The sequence below is a fragment of the Apaloderma vittatum genome, unplaced genomic scaffold (genome assembly GCF_000703405.1).
Source record: "Apaloderma vittatum isolate BGI_N311 unplaced genomic scaffold, ASM70340v1 scaffold37207, whole genome shotgun sequence".
NCBI classification, from domain to species: domain Eukaryota; kingdom Metazoa; phylum Chordata; class Aves; order Trogoniformes; family Trogonidae; genus Apaloderma; species Apaloderma vittatum.
This window is the reverse complement of record NW_009726293.1, coordinates 33,864-50,286: the sequence shown is the minus strand read 5'-3', so window position 1 is coordinate 50,286 and position 16,423 is coordinate 33,864. Positions and strand designations below refer to the sequence as shown.

Genomic DNA, 16,423 nt, shown 5'->3' with positions numbered 1-16,423 from the left:
CCGTGGTTTGTATTTTGCATCTTTCCTGTGTTTTTTAGACTGTGTTCTCTTCGCTGAAGTCCTGTTTTTCTACAGAGCTCTTCGCAATAAAAGAGAAATTTAAATTTAAGAGCTGCAGGGGAAAGTCTTTGCTAGGATTTCATGTCTTCTCTCTGTTCTTCCTGATTTTTTGAAGCTTATTTTGAGCACAATTCATCCCCGTCATAACTGAGATGAATTTTGGTCCATTAACCCTATGCAACTGCACATAATGGGGTTTTGCTTTGGTTCTCTGATTAGCTGGAGGCTTGGGATTAGATAGGTTTTCACATCTGCTAACTTCCTATTTCATATCTCATGATTTGCAAGGCTTAACCTCCCCTGACTTGTTAATGGATCACAAACCACCTGCTTCTTTACACTAATCCCTCAGAAATATATAGCATAGCTTTGACTTGAAACTCTCCAGATTGGTTCCTCGGGATAAAAAGCGCAGCGGGATCAGTCCCAGTCTGAACAAACTGCTTGTTTACACTTTCCCTGCTCTTTCGCAAGATTACATCTCCAGCCATGTCTGTCTGCCTTTACTGTCCAAAAAGTTTGGTGGCTTTATTGCCTTGGCCTTCATGGTAGGGCATGAGTGGAGAAGATGAGGTGGAATGGTGTGAGTGGAGAGGAGGAGAGCAGTCCACAGGGGGTGTCTTGTGGATGTTTGGTGCTTTAGAGGTTAAAGCTTTGGCACGCTCTGATGGTGCCCGCTTTGAGCTAGCGATGTTAATGGAGTGTGACGGCTTCAGCCAAGGACTCCAAACGTGAGGTCTTGGTGTGTCAGTCCTCCTTTCGCCTCTCTTTTCCATTTCAAAATTTGCGCTGCTTCTGGCAGGGTAGCCCAGTCAGGCCAAGGGGAAGGACAGCTGCCCGGACTAAGACAAGGAGAAGCCAGAGACATCGCAGGTCCCTGGCAACCCTGAGCTGTGCCTGCGGCGCTACTCACCCTCACCTGCTGGAGAGGGCCCTGGAAGGCCGCGACTCTTGTCCTGGGCAGCAGGGTGCCAAGGCATGCTCGGTCCTGTGTGCGGCTGAGCACCACCTATCTTGAAATGTTGGTGGGGTCTGTAGGTGAGGTGCTGCGGGAGGTTTCTGTGATGCCTCGGTTTTGCCTTTCTGCTTGGCTGCCTCAGGCCAGCTCCTCTAGTTCTCTGTCCTGATGCCTGTAGCCTGATGCGTGTTGAAGGCAAGCCCCTGCGCGGTGGTGACATCCCCAACACAACCAAGGCTGCTGGCAGTGGAGCAGGGGCGTCCTCCACTGCTCCCTGGGACTTTCCCAGCTCTGGCAGCGTGTGCTAGCAGGGGGATAGGCGAAACCTAACATTTTTGGTTTAGAGGTGAATTGAGAGATGAGGCACGATGTTGTCAGAGCAATTGCTGTTCTACCTCCTTTTATTCACTTTGGTTATGCTCCCAGTCAGCAACTGTTTTGCTCCCTATGGAGGTGATGTTATTGCTCACCAGGAGTTTACTACTGCTTGCTTTTGCAGTTCATCTTGCTGAGAGGTTTCTGCCAGGCTGCTGAGCAAGTTGTTTATTCAAGTTGTTTAACCCTTTATTCAGATAACCCTGTTTATTCGGATAACCCTTGGGCTAATAGTTTTTGGTGTCATGTGCTTCACTTCTCAACTTTCCAGCCATTTCTTGTGCTATACTCAACTGTTTCTGTCCTGTCTAACGTTATGGCCAGACACAGAAATTTAGCGCCTCTACCTCCACTTCTTCCCCTCAAGACCTTTTTTGAAAGACCCCCTCTTCCCTTCTTCCTGAACACGTTATTCTGTTCTAGACATGGAGGTTTGGTGCCCAATACATACAAAGGGGCTCTTTTATAGCAGGGGGTCCATGAGGGCTGTTGCACAACCTTTCATGGTTTACCTTTCTTGAGCTCAGCTTCAGCAAGCAGAGATTCAGGGCTCCCAGATGCTAGAAGTGTAGTTATGGTACTAGCACATGGTACTCCTCAACATGGGAGACACAGGTAATTCCCCTCTGGGCTGCTCTTTTTCTTTGTGATTTCTGGTTAACCCCAGCTCAGTCTGTGAGATTAGAAGATGAAATAGCATTTTGGGGCTGCTTTTGCTGCTGCTCTGCCAGCAAGGGTACCTCTTTGGTTTTCTTTATACACATGGTCATGTCAACTCGTTCTGTTCTTCTGTTTCCTCCATCTAGGTGTGTTGTTGTGCTGTTCAACCCTAGAAAAAATAAGCAACACCATATTCTGAACAGTTCCAGGTGAGTGAAGCTTTACGCTGGGCTTTCTTTCTGTGGGAGGTTTTTAAGGCTTAAGTGAGGGGCAGGAGCTACTGTTGCCCCAGGCTAAATCCCCTCCTTGAGAGATGCTTTGGGAAGAGGCTGCCTGTCGATGTAACTCCAGCTCCTTCTAAGATGAGATACTCTTGCTGACGAGGTACCACCTCGTAAGCCTTGTGGTCCCATGAGGAGCTGCTGATAGACGTGGCACAGAGGACGTCTTATTAGAACTTCATAGTATCTGGCTTTTCTTTTTGTTTTTTTCCCCTCCACCTAAAGCTATGACCTCATTATTGAAACCAGGACTGGAGCATGGTCCTGCATCTGGAGTAAAGGCACAAGGATTAACATCAACTTTTAGGACCTTTCAAGTGCTGTAGGCTTGCTGCTTGAGACATGGGCAGCCGGGAATCCCCATGGCAAGTGTTAGACCTCTGGTAAAGCAAAACCATTGTGTCAGGCTATTATGTGTAATTTTAGCCTCTTTCCAGTTTGGCTCAACCTACTCCCCAGTCATGACGTATCGAAATGAAATCATATGTTGGAAATGTTTCTCAGTGTCGTTTTCTCTGTTTTAGGAAAACAATTACAGCACTTGCTTTCTCTCCAGATGGAAAATATTTGGTTACAGGAGAGGTAAGTGTGAGAGGAGTGAGGGCACACCTTATCCATCACATTTTGGAGCAGAGCAGAGTGTATTAGAAGAAACAAAACAAGCCCATGAGCTATCTTGACACAGGCAAATTTATTTCAGTCTTGCATCTCTGGGTGGACCTACTGGATTATGGGTGGCTCTGGGTGCTCCTTCTTGCATTTTTTTAGCATGTTGTCTCTCATCAACTTGAGGGACGGATCTTCTGGGGTAGCATCTGCGGGCTGAAGGCAGAGTGAAAATAAGTGGAAGGACACACAACCTGTCTCTACTCGAAAATCAACGGAGAGTGCTTGGATGGTCCTTGGTCTGCATTTAGTGTTGTCTGTTTAGGATTTCAAGAAGTGACTGAAGCCAGTAACAGTGTTGTGGAAAAAGTGAAAAGTGCCTGTGGAATGGAGCTTTAGGGACAGTGACAGAAGATGCTGATGCCTGTGGTTTGGCGTTGTGTGTTTGACTGGGAGTGACAATTGCTTCCTCTTCCCAAACATGCCCGAAGGGGAGGATAAACATGAGTGCATCGTGTGTCTGTTCTGCGTTAGGAGTTCAAGACACGGGCTGTGTCATGACGCTGGAATTGCTGGATGTCAGAAATCCGCAGAAATGCTGACTAGTCCCCTGTAGTGTTGGGCTCCGCTTTGCTCGTGTGTGTTACTAATGGTAGTTTACTACTAGTTTCTCTGACTCTGTAAGACATGGGGATGGGAGCATGTGTGAAACGAGTCCCCTCCTGAGCCTCAGCCACAGGGAAGTGCATCACAGCCCTGTGTTGGAGCTGCTGAGGCGGTGGCTCTTCGCTTGAGAGATCCCCAGGCTGTCATGTCACTGGGTGTCTCCCAACCTGGGCTGGAATGCTGCACGGATCAGGCCAGGGGTGGAATGAGCACTCTTTTGGGATGGAAGCTACCTTGACACAGAAAAAGTAAACACAAATTTTCCATCAGAGCATCTGAGATCGTTACTCATTTTTTAGTGAAAGCATGAGGTCTCATCACTGTAGTTTGTTGAAATGGCTCCTTACACTCTAGAAGTGTTAATGTAATAAAAACCCCTTAATATTAAAATTATAATATATAGGGTTATTTTCCTCCTTGGTGTTCAGTTCTTATGGTTCTGGTGATTTCTTTTATTTTTCTCTGTTTTTCTTTAAATCTCTGGTGCTCTATCCTTTTCATGTGGGGTAGGAAAAATGATGAAAAATGAAGTTGGTATTTTTCTTACTAACAACTCAAAATTTTTGGTTTGAAGCTTCATAGGGGTAAATAGCAAGTTCAGATTTTTAATTTTCATTTTCCAAAAAAGAAAAAAATGCATCTTTCCAGTTACACGCACCTTTCCAATTACACTTGAAAGTTTTGAGGTTTTTTTGCCTTGTTGCAAAACATGTCTCCTCTTGTCCTGTTGTAAAACCATTTCTCTTTTTTGGTATCCTCCCACGTGTCTGACATTTGAGTTATTACTTAGAGTAGCAGTGTCCCCTGCCGGTGTTGGCAGTCTTGTCTTGGTTGAGCCTCTGTCCCATAGGGAAATACTTTGAGTTCACTTTGTCAAACTCACTTTTAACAGCCTTGTGCTAATTCTGCCTAGTAACACCTGAGATTTTTGCCCAGCTGGCTTTTCAGGAGGGAGAACATGGAGGTTAGTCCTTGGCCGCCTTATATGTTGAACATATTTTATGTATTTCAAATCTGGAAGAAAATTGATTTTTTTTAAATTGATTTTTTTCTTTTTTTTTTCATTTCTCCCCATGGAGGCATAGGTTCCTTATCCATGAGGATCACACCAAGCTCACTTCTGGTGAGCGTTTCTTAAATGGTGAAATACGAGTTCAGTTGGTTAAGATCTTGGGGTGTATGCCAAGATGCTGAGAAATACATACATATATATACACACACACACATATTTGCATGTGTGTAAGTACAGCAGTTGCTTTGAAGAGCAACTGATTCAGCTCATCATAACATCTTGCCAGTCACCTTGAGACCTGAGCTCAGCCTTGCAGGAGGGAGAGCTGTACCAATTGCAGCACGATGTGACCACGGTGGTTTTCTAGGCCACAAGCTTGGCAAAGCTTTGGAACAAGACGGTTAAAACATGCGCAATTCTGAGGTTTTTAAAGCTTCGATTTCTCCTTGTGATCAGACTTGCCTCTCCCACACAATCGGGAAAGGTACCATTTTGCCACGTTGCCATGGATATGTTCTCTTGCAGGCTACTGTTTTGACAGAGAAATCATGAGGAGGCTTTTGAGTAGGATTTACCCATCGGGCACGTTTTTGGCCAATATTTCAGCTCATCTTGTGCATCGTGTTAATTTTGGTTTAGTAACAAACAACTAAACGGAAGAATAGACTTGTCTGGCAGAAGGTGCTGAGTTGGCATTTTTAAAGTCTACGACCTCCTGCTTCTCTGGTGAACAAGCATAAAACCAGGGCTCTGTTCCTTCACTGTCTTTTTCTCTGACTCTACCTTGCCTATACACTTTCAGGCAGCACACATCTGTGTGTTACCTTTGTGATGGAAACGAGGCTGCTGGTCTCCCAGAGACCTCCCTCAAATGTCGTGTGACACTTAGCACAGCAGCCTTGTCATGTTTTCGCATGGCATGACCTGGCTTGAGATCTCAGATGTCCGTGTTGTGTTAAGTGCAGGGGATGTGAGGGCCTTTTGCTTCCCTGAATCCAGAGATAGGATCTATTATCATCCTTTTCCTGAGCTGGCTGTGAGTTCCCATTGCAAAGATGAGGGATCAAAAAGATTGTTCTAGTCTCCAGCTGTTTTGCGAGTAGCATAAGAAAAGGATTAAAGCAGGGGAGATTGTATTAATTCTTCTAGAGACCTGTTGAGATGTGTGTACTCCTTAGGTTGTCAGCCTCAACCTGGGCTCTAAAGAATTAGAAGAACCTCTAACCCTATAGTGAGTGCACCATCCTGACATCTTTCTTCAAGCCCCTGCACATTTAGGTGTTTGAATCTGTCAGAACTGACCTTGGGGGTTACATTTCCTGTCCTGTGTCTGTTTTTGTCCCCTCCAGAGTGGGCACATGCCAGCAGTTCGGGTGTGGGATGTGGCTGAACGAGCCCAGGTGGCCGAGCTCCAGGAGCACAAGTATGGTGTGGCCTGTGTAGCCTTCTCCCCCAGCTCCAAGTACATCGTTTCAGTGGGGTACCAGCATGACATGATTGTCAACGTGTGGTCATGGAAGGTAAGTCTCTAGGAGGTTGGGGGGACCACAGGGTGTGGCTAAACTGAGAAGAGTGGACAATCAGACCGTAAACTATCTGAGCTCCATCTTGCTTTCTGCTATTTTTAAATTCTGTTGTTGTTTTGACATTCATAGACACAGACAAATGTGGACATGAGAGAGAGCTGTGGTCCCTTAGGGGAGGTCTAAGTCACTTCAGTGAAGGGAGATTCTTTATGCTTGGAGATGTGTGACATCTTGCAGTCCAGCCAGGAAAGCCTGGACTTTGAAACTTTGTCAAAGCCGTGTGTTTTCTCAGAAGCTTATTTAAAACTAATTTATGAAGTTGAGGAAGGAAACTGTCTTCAACCAGGGATTTTGTTTGTGCTGTAGTGGATAGCTTGTTTTGGTTTTGTTGTGTCAGGGTTTGTGCTACTCTGATCCCTTGATGATTGAGAAAGGGAACATAGAGAAATTACAGTGGGTGAAAGCAGATGGAGGTCACTCTGTCTGCCGCTGGGTTGGGGCAGCACTCTGTGGAAACAAAGCCCATGCCTTTTTCTCTAGAAAACATCTCAGCATGTGCTGTTTGTATATAAGAAAATAAATATTTATTGTCAGTAGGCTTGGAGTCTTCTGTGTGAATAAATGCTAAGCACTTATTCAGCTCCCACTGCCTCATTAGGTGCTGTAACCCTCTCTAAGAGATGCAATTTAAAAAAACCCCAATGCTTCAATGCATCTTTTGTATCTCACATGATCATAGAATCACAAAATGTTTTGAGTTGGAAGGGACCTTAAAGACCATCAAGTTCCAACATTCCTGCCATGGGCAGGGACACCTCCCACCAGACCAGGTTTCTCAAAGCCCTGTCCAGCCTGGCCTTGAACACTGCCAGGGATGAGGCATTCACAACTTATCTGGGCAACCTGAGCCAGTGTCTCACCACCTGCACAGTGAAGAGTTTCTTCCTCATATCTAATCCAGATCTGCTTTCCTACAGTTTGAAAGTGTTACCTCTTGTCTTGTCACTGCACTCCCTGATAAAGGATCCCTCCCCATCTTTTCTGTAGCCCCATTTCAGTACCAGAAGGCTGCTGTAAGGTCTTCCTGGAGCCTTCTATTCTCTTTCAGCTTCTGAGTCTGTGCTCATTTAATGTTACTCTCTTCATCACGCTTCCTGTGCAGTAATTTAAGATCTCACTGTTAGTTCTCTCTGCATGAGCTAAAGCTTGACCTTGATATTTTTTTTTGTATAGCTGAACTGTGTAGTGATAAAACATGTGTATGTCAGCACTGAAAATGAGTACTCAGCCTTTTGATTCTTTCTAGTTAAGGCAAATGAAAACAGAGACTTGGAGATGGCCATCATGAATGGCATGTGTGGTACAGTACAAGTAGCGTTGTTTTCCCTTGCTTATGCGCTGTTCTCAGCGAAGCTGCGTGGTTGAAAACCCGCCACGGGCAGAGAGGAAAACTTATTTTATTCTCAGTTTTACCAGCCCCTAGGGAAAGGCAAGGGGAGGAAACTGAGCTCTGGTGCTGTGGATGGGGAGATCCTGCCATCTGACTCTTCTGCTCAGGCAATGTCCATTCCGGTTTTCCATCCCTGCCACATTCTTCCTCCTTTCCCAAACTCTTTGACGTTTTGAGGAGCACATGTGAGGTGTAGCAGATTTTGCTTGGTCCCTTCCAATACAGGCATGGTCTTTTTTTGTGCTTTGGGTCTTTTGATAAAGAGGCACGTCTTTAAAGAGAATTTATGGAGGAACTCGTACTGTTTTCCCTGTGGAAAATACTTGTTCCCCACCTTCCCCTCATTGCTGCCTGGAGGCTGGGGGACCTTTTCCTGCTGCTGGCCTACATATGCTTGTGCTGTTTAGAAAGGGTTTGCTCTGAGCTCCTGGTGATTGCAAAACCAACATGTTTATCATGGCTCAGATAGTAAGTTCCTGCTGGCACTAGTGCCTGCTGATTTGTTCTCAATCCCAGTCTGTGGAATCCCAGATGTGGAAGTGGAGTTGAATGTAAATGTGAATTGTACTATCTCCAAATTGATGCTCCCCGCTAATACTGGGAAGGTTGTATTCAGGGGTGAATGGGGAATAGCTTGGGCCTTGTCTTTTCCCTGCTGCAGCACTTGTACTGGCTATGTGCCTGCAATTGAAATGGGTTTCCTTTGCTTCTGATCAAAGAAATTAAGCTGTCTAAACAATTGTGTTTCCAGAAAAACATTGTAGTGGCAGCCAACAAAGTCTCAAGTAAAGTGACAGCCGTGTCGTTCTCAGAGGACTGCAGTTACTTTGTCACTGCTGGAAATCGACACATCAAGTTCTGGTACCTGGATGACAGCAAAACCTCCAAGGTGAGAGAAGGTGCATCAAGGCCAAACTGTGAACGGGCATTTCCATCTTACAACAGAGTCGGTTTTGCTCCAGTGAGCTATGGGTAGTGGGAACGCTTTCATTTTGCTGGGATTCAAGGATAGCCTTCCACTGCTGGCTCTCAAGTTTCAGTCTTCCCATGGGCTGGTAGCACCAAAAAACCCACCAAAATTTGTCTTTATTCTGCGATGAAGTAGGGGCATGACTTCTGGAGTTGTGTAGCAGCACACTTGTTCTTTCATAGTCACGTATACCGAAGGACAAAAAAAAAAAAGAAGAGAGCTGTGGTCATTGAACCCGTTGGAGCACAGAGGTGGGGAGAGCTGTTTGGTGTTGGCGTGAGCATCTCAGAAGGTTGCGAGTGTTATTTTCATGCATCAGCTGAAGTGTTTAAACTTTTAACTGTTCTGTTCTTCTCTAGGGAACAGAATCCACATACGATTGTTGTTCTGCGTGCTCATGAACAGGTGTTCCTACTTTATGTTTGGACCCTGCTTTGTCATTTGGTGTAAATCACAGATTGGAAGGGCTGTTCTTCCAGTGCTTGATTTGCTGTCTCTGGCTTGTATTTTTTGATGCGCAGTTTTGGTGGCACTAATAGTGTTCTGTGCCACCAGTGGGTCTGCAGCAAGTAAAACATGACACTACCTCTCCTTGTAGGTTTTTTGCAGCTCTCTTTCTTTGAGGCACCTCAGCACTCAAGGCCTGATGTTCTGAAAAACATCTGTTTGCCTGGAGTGCCTCCCTCTGTTTCTAACAAACTGTTTTTTATTGATAGGTCAACGCCACGGTCCCCTTGTTAGGTCGCTCAGGATTGCTCGGAGAACTGAGGAACAACTTCTTTGCAGACGTGGCTTGTGGAAGGGGCAAAAAAGCTGACAGCACCTTCTGTATCACATCCTCAGGCCTGCTCTGTGAATTCAATGAAAAAAGGCTGCTAGACAAGTGGGTGGAGCTGAGGGTGAGTTTTCCATCCTCCTGTCCTGCAGTATTTGTGCCTGCTGAAGCAGAGCAGGAACAACAAATAATAAGGGCGCTTGATGCGCAAGATGCTGGACCACCAGCAGTGAAAGTTGTTGGGTCTCTGCCACTTTGTGATTTACTCTGGAAGGCCAGGCAAAAATAGCATTGCTTCTTGGCAAAGGGATTTTATTAATCATTGAGGCTCTTGCGTTCTCAAGCCTCAGCATTACAGCTACTGCTCTTCTGGTAAAGCAGTGTCCTTATATAACTTTGGCCACCCCTTTCCTGGCCTAGCCTGAACAAGTAGGATTTTTAGAAGGATTCCATTTTCTGTCCACCCTGCAATGTCTTACTTGGCTTGTGCGGATCAAATGCACATTCCCAAGATACTAGTTGGTTTGGTTATTCTAAACCACCAGGCTGGCCCGTAGTTAAGAATTTGATTGTGCTTTTTTTCCTTTGAACTGAATGTAAGATGCCCACCTGAAAGGATCCAGTGTATTAAAATCGAGGGGAAAAAAATCTTTCCACACTTTCACTCAAGTGAAACACCTCTTCTTTTCTTTCCTTTCCTCTCTTAAAATCTGCCTTTCACTCTCGTTCAGAATACAGACAGCTTCACAGTAAGTTGGAAAAAAGTTTTGCATTGAACTCATCCCCTTATCACTGCACTCCATTTTGTACCATTTTCTGCCATTCGTACGAATCCCAATGGGAGGGGAAGAAAATCCATTTTTTTTTCTTTTCCTATCCCCGTGTGACAGGTGTTGTATTGGTGTGCTAGTGCAGGGTGAGGTGCTGCTTGCCTGCCAGTGGTGATCAGTGTCACAGAGGAACAAAAAACAGTGTTTGGATTTAGACCGAGCTGGAGCAAACGTGTAGCTCTGCTGACCTCCCACCACGGCGGGTGGCAAAGGAACTGGGCCTCTTGCTTAACCACTTGGAATCTACAATGGACCTTGGCTGGGAAGCTCTTCAGAAATGAAAAATGGATTTTTAGGCTTTTCCTTACTCCCAGGGCTCCACTTCACTCCAGCTCTTCTGACCATGACTCCCTTGTCTGTCAGTTTGCTGTTCTCCTTGTCACGTGTCTGGTGACTCTGAAGTGAGAGCCCATTGCTTATTCACCTTCTTGTGTGCTGTGTCCTCCTCAGACCACCGTGGCAAACTGCATCTCAGTGAATCACGACTACATCTTCTGTGGCTGCGCCGATGGCACCGTGCGGATTTTTAACCCCCTGAACCTTCACTTTGTCACCACGCTGCCGAAGCCACACTTCCTGGGAACGGACATCGCGAGCGTGACGGAGGCCAGGTACTGCAGGAGGGGTGGAAGGGAGCAAGGGGAGCTCCTGGGGGTTAGAAGTGTTCCCCAGGCCTTTGCCATCCGGAGCGTGCTCTTTTTATGGGTTGGAATTGGTAGCCTGTTGCAGGTCAACCTGAGTTGCTGCAGCCTTGCCTTGCATGGCTGGGCGACGGCTCAAAGCTGGTTGCAGGACACAGCCTATCTTGCTCCTCACCTTCCTGGAATCGCTTGGCTTTGGTGGCCTTTTGACGTTGGTTGTTTGGAGCAAGCAGGCAGAGGGCACAGGATGCTGTGGCACGTTTCACTTGTTTCTGTACCATGGCGTATCTTTTGCTTACTGCCAGTAAGGGCTGAAGACTCTCCTCCGTAGAAATACAATGCTGTTGCCTAAGAGATGCCCAGACTCTTTTGCAAAGGCTTCCTTGCAGTCTTTTATAGACCCAAATCCACTATTGTCTGTAGTCTTTCTTATCCCTCAGTCTTGTGCGTTTGATTGTCTTGTTTTTCTACCTTGCTCCAGTATCTTCTGCCTTGGCTCTCTATTTCTTAGCTTCCGAGGTGGGTAATGTGATTTCTGTACAGTTCTGTCTGCCAGCTTGCTAGAGAAAACCCTTCACGTGTTGCTGTTTGCCAGTCATGGTTGGAGGTTTTCCCCATCTTCTTCTGTTGCCCTCTTTCACATCTGTCACTAGTGGAAAAAGAAATACAAAGATTTATGAATCTACCGGATATCAGAGGTTCCCACATCTAGAGATATCTACTATATACTCTTTTTTTTTTCTTCTACTTTCTTTTTTGTATCTCAGCAGGTTTTCTCTAAACTTTTCTGAGGAGCTTGAGGTAAGGGTTTAAACAGTGCACTGCATAGTCCTCCTTCAGAAGATCTGTGGGAGATAATGATATTCCAGTAAGGGAACTGGAGAAAGAACTCTCTTAATTTAAAATTATACCAATTTCTGGTTGTGCTGAAGTCAAGCAGTTGTATACACGGACCCTTTAAAAATACTTCCTGCTGCTCTCATTCACTGGTTGAGCAGAAACAGTAATGTGGTTGTTAAACATGCATTTGTAATGCTGATTACGATCTTAACAATTTTTTCTTTTTAAATTACTTTCAAAGAAGCTTGAAAACACAGGAATTCTTACATTCCCCTGCATGCCAGAAGCTCTCTGTGGGATGCCAGTTGTCTGCAATGAACTGCCCACAACTGTATCAACAACTTGATTTGCAGTAGGATCTGGGCTGTGCTCTTCAGGCCCTCAAAGCTTTGCACTTGTGAAGCAGGGCTCCAGTTGTCTGGCCCTCATCCCTGCACCTCCATCAGTCCTTTTCAGTTACCTGCTGTCAACACCCTGGCACTCTGGCTATAACTACCTTTTTGGATATCATTAGGAGCATTGTGGGATGGCTGTGTTCACCTCAGGTCAAGAGAACAGCTCTTTCTTTACATGTGTGGCAACAGAACTTAACAGAAGACCCCCCTGTAGAGGAGATAAGGGGTTCACGTGCTGTAAACTTGGTCTAACTCGGGGAAAGAGGTGTTCTCTTGTTCTGCAGAATTCCCGTTTTTACATTTGCATCAGAGAGCTTGTACACTCATCTGCAGTTGCTACAGGCAGCACAGAGCTAGGCTGAGTGTGGGGCAGGGGTGGAAGGGTGTGGAAGACACATCGGATAAGTGGTCACTGAAATGAATTATTCCTTTGTCCCGTGGGCTGGTGCACTCCTGTCTTTTTTCTGTGGTACTTACTCTTCTGCTCGGTCCCACGCAGGAGCAGTTCCTGCAATCAGTAAACAAAACACAGTACCCACCAAAAGATGATTCTCCCTTTTTTGGGGGGATTATTTAACTTGGATTTTGCCACCTGGTTGTGCAGGGGTAAATGATGATGATCTCCAGTGGTGATCAAGAGTCCTGTTTGGTCCTTCTTTGGGCAAAGTCCATCACCTGTCTGTGGTGGAGCTCTTGAGTTGGGTGGCAAGGAGAGGGACTTTTGCCACGAGACTTTCAGGCTTCTTTTGGGACTCTGATTGTCCAAAAGACAGCTCTTCCCAGCCAGTGACTCTCTCTCTCTCTCTATGTTACTATCTATATATGCTGTGGTATATTGTTCACCTCGCCCGCGCCCCATGGAGAATCTGAACTCTCACACTTCCCCTCCTTGCTCTGACTCCAAGGGAGCACAAGTTAATCAGGCTGTTGTTCTCTCTTTGTGCAGTCGTCTTTTCTCGGGTGTGGCCGATGCAAAGTATCCGGACACGATTGCCTTGACCTTTGACCCCACCAACCAGTGGCTTTCCTGTGTCTACAACGACCACAGCCTGTATGTGTGGGATGTCAAAGACCCGAAGAAAGTGGGCAAGGTGTACTCTGCTTTGTACCACTCTTCCTGTGTATGGAACATCGAGGTATGTTGTCCGCAGACACAAGTATTGGGTTGTGAGTTGCAGCTTGATGAGGACGTCTGAAGAGCTGCCAAATTTCAACACGAACACTCACTGCAGAGAGAAGGAGTTGACTCCTGTGGTTAGCATGGTTGCTACAGGGCTTGAGCTGGAGCTGGGAACAGTTCTGTGGCTGCATTGCAAGAGCTGGCCAAATGCGTTAGATGCAGTCTGTCACTGGAAAAAAAATCTTGCTGTTAGAAGGTGAGAGGTGGGAGAATGAACAGAACTGGACAAAGCTGAATGCAGGGGCTCTTCTCACAAAATACACAGGAGTTAACTGCTGACCTCAAAAAACATGGTTTGAGGTCCGTGGTGTGCAAGTGCTCCAAAGTCAAAGGAGTGAAACAAATCATAAGATCTCAACTCTGATCCTTCTTAACCTGTTCACCAGGAAATCTGGAAGTAGCCTCTCAAGTGGCTGTCATGTTCCAGTCTGCCCATCTGGCTTTCCCTCAGAGGGACAGAGGGAAGGAAAGGAGATGTAGAAAACAATGTAATTGTTAATATGTTGAAATATGTCTAATAGTGAAAGAGGGAAGTGGGAAGAGGTTGAGGACTCTTTGTTACTATTTATTAATTGCATCTTACGCTTTCCTTCTGGATAATAAATTGATAATAGTAACTGAAAGCTGCAAAAAATGGCACGAGGTGGTTGCTGTATGGTCGTTGTTGCATGGTCTTTGGTGTGCTCTCTTTGAACTATTAGAAACAAAGCATGCTGGCTTGTTTCATGTTTTTTAAGGAGGTGTCCTACTTTCATGGAGCTCAGTGAGCATTTGTTTGAAGCGAATGTGAAGCTCTGGTCCGCAAACAGATTTTCTTTAAGGGAACTGGCTGGCTCTGGCCCTTAAAAAACAGAGAGGACAACCCTTTTAATCTCATTTTGTTTTGAAACTTCTACCAGTGTAGATGCCAGGTGGTAGGCAATCTCATTCCGGAGTTTATTTTGCCTGCCTTTAGATGTATCCAGAGGTGAAGGACAACAATCAGTCATGCCTGCCCCCTGGTTCCTTCATCACCTGCTCCTCTGACAACACCATTCGTCTGTGGAACACCGAGAGCTCCAACATTCATGGCACAGCCCTGCACCGCAACATCCTCAGCAATGTAAGATCCTAGGTTTTGATCACTCTTGGCGTTGCTCTTCCTCTTGTGCAGGCATTCCCAGGTTAAGGCCCAAACGTCTTTGGATCTCAACACAAGGTTCTCTGTAAACAGAGGGCGCGTCTGGTAAAGTGTATGAACCTGAAGAAACATGAAGGCAGTATCAGGTGGAAAGACAGTTTGTCTGAAATGGTCCTGAGGACTATTGCTTTTTTCATAAACCACCCAAGAGTCGCCAAGTTTAGTCTCTTTCAAAATGGCTCGTGCGGTATGCTTCAGGAATGTTGCTTCTCTTCTTCATCTCTGTAATGTGTAACCACTTCAAGACTTGTTTGGAAAAGGTGCATTAAGTGAGGTAGAGGTTTGGGAGAATTGAATGAGTAACAGTTTACTCTCACTTTTTCTGTGTAAGAGGGAAGATACTCATACAGAACAGGGATTACTTATGCACATTTGCTTCCATTCCCAGTTGTGTTGGAAGATCCATGTGCACAGCAGCCCTGACCTGCCTCTCCTCAGCAATCTGCTCATGACTGAAAAAAACTCTTCTGTCAGTTCTCAAAAGGCATGGGCTGACTTGGATGATCCCTAGAAGTTTTTCAGGTTCCCACTCTGTCCCTTACTACATAGTAATCACTAATCCCACAGCTTGTCTGTTGTGCGGGAGATGCTGTTAGTCTCTAGCTTGAAGGGGAGTCTTTTACAAAGGAGGATCATGAGACACAGCTGTGGAACTTTATTCCTATGGTATGAAGGGGCTTTCTAGAAGGTCCCACCAATTACAGTATTGCTGCCAATGAAGTGTGTATGTTGACTAGGAGCCCCAGTTTCTAAGGGAGATGCTTCACTTCAGTGTTTTGTAAGTAATTATTTTGTATCCCCAGGATCTGATGAAAATCATCTATGTGGATGACAACACTCAGGTACTTCTGGACTAGGAAGTGCAGAAAAAGCCGATGCACAAGTGATGGATACGAAGGTGGGGATACGCACTGTCTGCGTGAGTCCCAGTGGGGAGCACCTGGCCTCGGGGGACAGGATAGGCACTCTCAGGTAATCCAGAGAGCTTCTTGTGCAGATCACAAGCTGGGAAGTGACGAGAATCAAACCCAGGCCTTGCTATATATATTAAACATACTGAAATCAGCCGTATTGTGTCTTAGGATATATGAGTTGCAGTCTCTGAGGGAAATGCTGAAGGTGGATGCCCACGATTCTGAGATCCTATGTCTGGAGTACTCCAAACCTGACACAGGTAAATGCAATTGAGGTTCTTCCCTTCTGCATGTGAATGTAGTGTTGAGCAAATCAGAATGTCCAGTTATGGTATGTCATAACTTTCAGTGATCAGCTAGTCCTGGAATTCAGAGCAAGCTTATAGCATTGGGCCAGTAGAGCCAGACTTCGAAAAAGGATTCTTTTTCCTTCTTTTCCTGATAATAGTGTGCGTTGAGATTGAAACTCATTCTGTCTGTTGTCACAGTGTGAAATCCAGGGGTGTTCCTTTGTGTCCATCCATGTAGTTAGCTACAGTGTAATGTTTCCTCGCTATGATAGCTTGAGAAATTGTTTTAAAATAGTGACTGGAGGAGCAAATTACTTTTTAGTGATGGTCTTGCACATTTTTTAACTTTCTCACAGGCTTAAAACTCTTGGCCTCAGCCAGTCGGGATAGATTGATTCATGTCTTGGATGCTGGAAAGGACTACAGTCTGCAGCAGACCCTGGATGAACATTCCTCTTCTATCACTGCTGTGAAGTTTGCAGGTAGAGAATCGTGGCCTCCCTCCAGAGCTGAATTTGAGCACTTGCACCATTGTGACTGCAAAGTAATTTTAACTATTTAAACATTGGGGTAGGCCAGGCTGAAGTTTCAGCTGCTTTTTTTGTCATCTTCTGTAGCTGCAGTCCTAACAGAAGGTGCTGTTTGATGATATGTGCCTTCTTTTCCCTTTCTGTTTTTTTCCTCCTCTCCTTCCTCCCCGCTCAAAACCCCTCTCCTGATTGGAGTCTTCAGCATTTCTTTGGAAAGCTGTTTTCTGTAATGATTTACTCCCTGTAACTCATGTCAGGTGTCTACAGGCTGTTCCTAGTGAGAA

The 16,423-nt window shown here is 45.6% G+C and overlaps 1 protein-coding gene across 1 annotated transcript in view; it reads left to right on the top strand.

Moving 5' to 3' along the window:
• Window positions 1-2,155: 2,155 nt before the first annotated feature.
• LOC104276789 (mitogen-activated protein kinase-binding protein 1-like) overlaps window positions 2,156-16,423 on the top strand; it is a 43,835-nt gene continuing 29,567 nt past the window's right edge. Inside the window, 12 exon segments of the mRNA XM_009873221.1 lie at window positions 2,156-2,262; window positions 2,859-2,916; window positions 5,968-6,138; window positions 8,346-8,483; window positions 9,281-9,463; window positions 10,620-10,780; window positions 12,992-13,181; window positions 14,181-14,327; window positions 15,209-15,257; window positions 15,260-15,377; window positions 15,488-15,579; window positions 15,966-16,091. Of these exon segments, the coding sequence (XP_009871523.1) occupies window positions 2,156-2,262; window positions 2,859-2,916; window positions 5,968-6,138; window positions 8,346-8,483; window positions 9,281-9,463; window positions 10,620-10,780; window positions 12,992-13,181; window positions 14,181-14,327; window positions 15,209-15,257; window positions 15,260-15,377; window positions 15,488-15,579; window positions 15,966-16,091 (1,540 nt within the window).